Source organism: Tubulanus polymorphus, chromosome 8, assembly GCF_964204645.1.
Source record: "Tubulanus polymorphus chromosome 8, tnTubPoly1.2, whole genome shotgun sequence".
Taxonomy (NCBI): Eukaryota; Metazoa; Nemertea; class Palaeonemertea; order Tubulaniformes; family Tubulanidae; genus Tubulanus; species Tubulanus polymorphus.
Window position 1 is genome coordinate 3,950,290 of NC_134032.1, and position 7,522 is coordinate 3,957,811.

At 37.3% G+C, this 7,522-nt stretch overlaps 1 protein-coding gene across 1 annotated transcript; it reads left to right on the forward strand.

Annotated features, from left to right (window-relative positions):
- Window positions 1–734: 734 nt before the first annotated feature.
- LOC141910052 (phospholipase A2 SSD387-like) lies at window positions 735–4,204 on the forward strand. Its single transcript, XM_074800754.1, has 5 exons — window positions 735–892; window positions 1,658–1,722; window positions 2,237–2,390; window positions 2,927–3,066; window positions 4,059–4,204. The coding sequence occupies exons 1-5, from the start codon at window positions 735–737 to the stop codon at window positions 4,202–4,204; spliced, it is 663 nt and encodes a 220-aa protein (XP_074656855.1).
- Window positions 4,205–7,522: the final 3,318 nt, after the last annotated feature.

Below are 7,522 nucleotides of genomic sequence, written 5' to 3' on the forward strand. Positions count from 1 at the left end.
CTTATATTTGACTAAGCTATATTTTTTACCTCGAATCTTCTTTGTTTTTAAAACTTGTTCTATTTTATAATAGATATTATCTATATAAGGAACTAATGTTACTTCTTCTTCATAGAAATAACCTAATATTTCTTCGTTTTGCAAATCATATAACTTATAAACAAATGGTTTAGTTAATATCAATTTTTTTATTTTAATGTGGTAGGTCGGTTCCGCCCGGATCTGGATAGTTATTAGCTGTTTATCTGCAGTAGGGTTGTTGCTGCCTGGTGGCGCCATCTGTTTGTGTTTTGCTACGTTCTTTCCCCTTCCGGGTAGAATGAGGTAGCATTTAATGTAAATACATTCTGCATATTTGTCGAATGTATGCGTTCGTTTTGATCTTACTGCAGGTAAGCTTTGAGTTTTAATTAGTACTGTTAATTATGAGCAATCGAGCTACGTTGTGGGGGTTGTCACTGGGAATCTATTGGGTTTTGCTGGGGATGTTTATTCAGGTTAAATACGACAATGGGTTCCCGCGGTTTTGGCGGGAGTCACCACGTGTTTATGTGTATACTAGTCTAACATCGTCAAAGCCGACAACCTAACATTTGGATGGGAGAAGTCTTCTCGATTATTGCCGGGCTACTGAAAAGTCGCCCAATCGCCACTGTATCGCCTTCGCCTCTAGACGAGCCACCGATTACTACAAGCAATTTCTCGTTGGGCGAGGTTCTTTGCATAGTGTGCAAATGCCGTTTGCAGACTACGTTAGTAATAACCAAGCAAAGAAGAAAACTTTGCAAGATGATGGTGGACGGTTCCTGGTGGATGGTGTTTCGGTTTTTGGAACTGAACCTAGTGTCATATTAAACCAACACAGTGCACACGATGACCACGAACGGCCTAGGTTCGGACTTGATGCTGACGCACAATTCATAATTAACAGAGATGCAAATCCCAGAATTGATTTCGATTGGTCCCAATACTTCATTGAGGTTGATATGGGGATTAACAGGTTCAGACCTAAAAGGTTAAAAGCTACAGCAACAAACATACCATAACATAATATGAATGTATCATAAAGTTTTAACGATATGATAAATAAACGAACCGCTGGAACGCGATTTAAAACGTTATAACCTATTTGATATAAACACCATAACTAATTATATTCGATCATATATTCGTAAATCCTGAATATACACACGTGTGCCCGAGCTTTTAGTGCTTCATTGATAATCTAGATCGATATTGTAACGGAATGGCTCGCAACGATCATTCGATAACTGGGTGATCAACAACTGACCATACGACGAGTAAATCCATAACGGAATCGCCCACAACGACCAATGTAATAACTTTGACTGTTCAATTATTTTTGTTCATAATTTCCGTCTCCTATCAAATTTGATTTCTAACGTCTATCAATAATATATCAGGTTTTTTTACTCGCATTATTTGACTTAGCAATTATACCAGACGGAGTATGATTGTTGTCACACGCCTGATGTGCGTTAACTGTGCGTGAACCTGCGCGCTCAGGGGGCAAAGACATGGTTGGTGCCATGGCAGTCTTGCATCAATCGAAAGAAGACTGCATGTATTTTGAGTAGATTTTCTATTCAAATCCGCATTTAAATAGGTTTAGATTATATTAGAATTTTGATTGCAGGTTTATCAGAAGTTTACTTCTGGCAGTTGCAGTTATCGTGTACTCCGAGATTGACGTAGAAAAATGTGAGTTTTACAGGAAGTCTTTTTGCATAGTTTCACCAGATACTTGTATATATTGAACAAATCACCAAAATTTAATTTACAATGATTATACTAAAAACTTTCGTGCAATGTTCTTTTAGATTACTTCATTACTTTCAGGAAGTAACTATGGTTGAATGCCACTTTTTATTTTACAGGAATTTCATAGGACTATTCTATCGTTTCTTTTACATTTGTTTGTTCTGCTCGTTGTGGAAATTTGGTAAGTCTTCTCACGTTTTGCTTTACCGCACGTCTTTTGGAGCTTCGTTTACGCAGATTTTCAAACTATTCGATCGTTGTTGTTTAAACCTCACGGGACCGCAGTCTTTGAAGTTGTACAATGCCTGTACAATGTTAGCCACAAGCAGGACTCCATCCCGTTTGCCACTCACGAGTGTTATCGAATTTTTCGTTTATATTTATACGATCGAAAACTGAATTACATTGCACAGGTTATGATGCAGTGATACAATTACTGGTACTACTATTACAGATACCGTAATTTCTATCAGCGTTGAGAAAAGAAGCTTGGACCAGTTTGGCCATATGATGAAAGAATTGACAAAACGACCGGCATCAGATTTTAACAAATACGGCAACCATTGCGGGAAGGGAGGTAGTGGGCGTGTCCTTGATCAGATTGACAGGTATTTAGCACCCAACAGCTATGATGAAATTACTTTCTATGCGATGATTATACCTTGCAACAAACCTACACCAACTTTCTATGCTTTTAAAGCCATTGCAATGCTATAGACAAATACGTGTATTTCGATCTATAACTTCAAAAGACAATCTTCAATGTTTAACCGGAGTTAATTACTTTTTTTGACCTTTTTACTTAACTGGAAAACTCAATATCCTTAGATCAGTTATAGAACCAACTTAGATTTTACAGGTCCTGTGTTGTAAACGGTTATAGAACCAAAGCATAATTCCGCTGGCCTAATGCTGTTGGAATGCTGTAGAACCTGAATGAGTTAAGACAATGGTCTCAAGTTGTTAGGTTTGGTTATGAAACGAAAATTTCCTTTATTAGGTTTTAAGTTGTTAACTGGTAAAAGTACCAAAGCATCTCATTAATTGTGGGTTTGTTTTATTTAATACATATATATCATTTTATTGGCAGGTTAAATTTATCACATGAAATTCAAGCTTAAAATCCCGTACTATTTTTTTGAAGGTGCTGTAAAGTGCACGATGATTGTTACGATCGTATTAGCAACAACGAATGTAAAAGCAAGAGTTTTTGGGACATTCTGTTTACTTCAGTTTATCTGAATAGATACGCGTGGAAAATGCAAAATGGCGCGATCATTTGCGGTACGTATATCTAACCAGATATATCTTAACGGCGATAGTGCCGATCACTTAAACCCGAATGTTGCACTTAGCGTTTTGAATTTTCCTACTTTACTCAAATTCAATATAAGATAAGTATACTGACTTTTACTCGGTGCATTTTAGAAGAACATTGACAACACAATCTGAATTGAACATAACATTGAAAATAAAAACAGCCTGAACCCTTTCGCTGGGGACTATTTGAATACTCCACGAGCAATAAATCTGTGTTTATATTGATTCTGATTTCAAAATTAATTCATATGCTTTTTAATGAAGAAAGACTCATCAAACTAGTATCGGTTATGATGCTAGTAGTAAGAGCTATAAACGACGATAAAATGTTTGGTACAAAAAGTTTGAACATCACGGTAACCAGTGACTTGATAGATCTCGATGTTAAATTTACTTCACGTCTTTGTTTACATAAAGTAGTTTGATAACAATAGAAAACATTTTTAAGCACTTTTAGAGTAGTAGAGCATTTCAACGACTGTAAGACAACCGTCGAGCATCCTGATAACGTTTTAGCAGCCAGGTGGCTAGTTTGACATCTAGTGGAAATTAGGTTAATAGGTCAAGTGTCACGTGTCAGGGGACTTCGTCGATTGCGATCCGATTAACATCGTTACAACCCAAATGATATCGCCAGTGAAAGGGTGGAACAGATGATATGAAATTCGACACGTAAAAAAGTGCCACGTGTCGTTGAGCTAATAGATTATTCGGCGTTTGGGATTTAGCTCGCGAGATCTTATGTTTCAATTCCATATTAAGAGCATTATGCTTTTCTGAAGATTCTTTTGAGTTAATTCTAAACGTCGAGATGACTATATAATGATGAAGTCGAAACGTGGAATGAAGTATTACCTGGAAAATTTTGAAGACGCTTTAAGCCGCATCTAACAGCGAACTCTGTGAATGTGTTAATCAATTCGATAATTAACAATATATATTATATTTTCTACTAGAAGCAAGAAATAACAGATGTGATATGGTACTGTGCCAATGCGACAAGACTGCCGCCGAGTGCTTCAAGAAAAACTTACGATTTTACAACCCGGCCAGAAAATCGTCGAGTCAATTGGATCTGCAATTCATCCACGCTTTACACTAAAATGATGACTCATTTACGTCAAAAATGTAATATTTTGCCATAAATACATATTAAGTCTATGTCACCAGGTCATCATTAAACGTTTGTTTGCGTCTCTAGTGACAATTCAATTCAAATCTTTATTGATCCATATGTTGAAAAACGCATATAAGATTCCCAAATTCAATAAAGTTACAAATTTCGAAATAAGAAAACACAACATACGAAACACATGCGTAATTTATACACCAACAAATGACTATGTCTACTTCAACCCAGACTCAAGAGGATCGAGTTGCAGTCCCCCGATTTAGCCCGGCCAACCTGCTACCCAATTGCCAAATTTCTTAAAACTTCGATTTCAAATTCGCAATCCCACGTTAGCTTATCCCAAAAATTCTACATTTTTTCGCGTCAAATAATTCATTAAAATTGATTTTCTTGTTATTTCTGCTTTTTTAAATGGAGGTAGAGATAAAAACTTTCCGCCCTCCGCCGCTTTCAGAGGGCACATGAGAAACGAGGGCATTTTTGCGTGGTTAGGTTATCATTCAATGAATTTGTAATCCAATTATTTCTTCCTAAGTGCGAGAATGAATAATGATTTTAAAGATTAGAGAAAATTTTAATTCTTGTGAAAATCGCAGTGAAACAATGCATCAATTGGTACGCAATTCACAAGTGATGATCATCGACAACAGGCTACAGAGTGGCCTTCGAACGACCTCGCAAAAGTAGAGAACTCAATACGTAACGGAATAAGGAATAAGGAACAAGTAACCAACTTCACTGAGGTATAATAATAATGAGATGAAGAGATACATAAAGATTGATGGTGATGTGATACTAGGACTCGATACTGATGGTAATGGGTATCTGTTTGCGCTCGTGGAGAAAAACAGCAAATTATACCTGAGAAAATATAAAAATCTACAGAAACTGATACGTAGATGAAAATATCACTGATATCCGGTCTGGAGACTGTGGATCCCAATATCTATATACAGTCATTAAGAGACGTTCATGTTTTACGTTTACTAGAAAACCCTGAAAACAGTTTGATTGATAGAAATATCAGCTCCCGGATGGAGGTTACTCTTTCAAATGTTAAGATGTCGACACACGGGGACGCATGTTTATTTACTGTTACGAGACTCATAGATTGTTGTTTCTAACAGCTGAAGCGGAACTGATGGGATTTATCAATATAAAGGATTGTGGACTAACATTTTATCCATGTGCTGGACGCCCGTGTGTTATTAGTGATGAACATGTATTACTATCGACAAACTCTAATACTTATTACAGAGGAGCTGTTATTAGTATCAGATATAATGATCACGTGCATAGTACTGAACTCTACAGACAGTATGACATGCGAGATACATAAAGTGTGTGACAGTAACACTGTAGTTATTCACTGGGATAACAGTAATAATCAGCACTCACTGAGACTCTACAATATAAACACTGTATTAACTCCCCCGATTTAGAATCGAAGTCTAAACCGGTTTTAGGGTTCCAGAACAGCGTGTATACAATGAAATGCTACTCGTAGTCAGCCGGTCAAATGCTGCCCGGCTGTGAAAGGGCACCTTTGTCACAGAAAAGTTTGAATCTTTAGGGCAATCTAAGTCGCTTTGGGGCATCAAATCTATGCATCCACAAAACATGACAATTTGTTTCTTATATTTTAACCCCAAGTAAAAAGTTGTTCGACTCATTAAAATATTGCAAATGAATTTTAGGCTAGAAAAAAATGATACTTTGTTTCCCTGTCTGCTGGGCTTAAAAGCTCTGCTGAGCTTTGACCCGGCCGGCCGCCGATCCTATCTATCCATTCATTTCGGTTATTATTAGTCAAAGAATATGTCATATAACCGATGCGGATACCTACGGATAATTGTTTCCACTCGTCGAAACCATCAAGCCGGATTTCTTAAATTTCTTTTCTGTCTAAGTATCAGCACCGGACAATCGACGTATGGTTCCGGATGTATCAATGCATACGCAGATCCGTTTTTCCCGGATTTGTCAGTTACGGATTGAGGTCTGATATCAAACGTATATGACCTTTATCCCTTAAAATATGTCACAAATACGAGGTCGGATATTGATATTTACACCCTGCGTCTACCCGATACATCACTTTTTTAAAAATCATGATCAGGCTATCTATACCAGACCCGGCAGCGTAGAAATGAACTTGATAACAAATATTATTGGAATTTACAAAATCACCCCGCCGCTGCCAAGAGACAAGGTATCATTTTTCAGCCTCATGGTTGGGAATTGTGGAACTGTGGAATCAGATCCACATTAATTGCATGAATACCGAAAATCTACGTTTGTTGCAGTTTAGCACGGAGTATTATATCCATTTCAATAAGTTCAGTAGTATAATACACTATGTGACATAAGTCTGTCTTAGGAGAAGCCAATATCCTGAAAGCCGTTGTAAACTTGGAACTGAAACACTTAGTTAGATGATTCAGAGCCAACAAATTATCTTTAAACATAACTAATTTCATGATTTTTGGTAATTCACATGTCCCAAAAAACCAAAAAAGATTGTGATTGACAATGCCAGAATTTCCATCGTCTGAATCTAAATTTTTAGGGGTAATGGTAGCCGACAAACTGAATTGGTCATCCCATATAAAATTTATTTCCATAGGGTTACTTTATAAAGCCCGTAAATGTCTCCCATATCACACCCTCTCACTATTTTTCAGTCCACTAATACTACCATACTTGCAGTATTGTATTATTGTATGGTGAAATACCTACCCAACGCGACTTCATAGACTCAATTTATTACTCAAAAGAGCGGTCCGTATGATATTCATCAATGCCCCGTTTCTAGCCCACACTCGCCCTCTACTTAAGCAGGGAAATATTTTAGGCCTGGTAGATTTAAATAAATTGAAGGTAGCATCATGTATGTATAAGCTTAAAAATGGCCTTTTGACAGAAAACTTTAATTATATATATATAACCCCCGCGCTAACCACCTAGACGCAATTTGATTTGATGAAAACCTTGCGTGCTGCCATTACTAAATGCCAGAGTCCAGGTAACAAGAGAATCCAGTCGAACTCATGCGTCGGTACAATATCATACATGGCTGAACACGGATGTTCCGTGAAATTATTTTCACCGTAAAACGAATTCTTGCATCTATCGCAATGCAATACAATCTTAGTTAAATGACTGACGATCCAAAAAATGGCGCCGTCCATTTCTACGATCAGCCACGAGCGCACGTTCCCGCCATATCGTCGAATCCCCGCTCGAAAGCCGATTTTACGTATCAGCTCCGCTATACTTTCAAAGCTA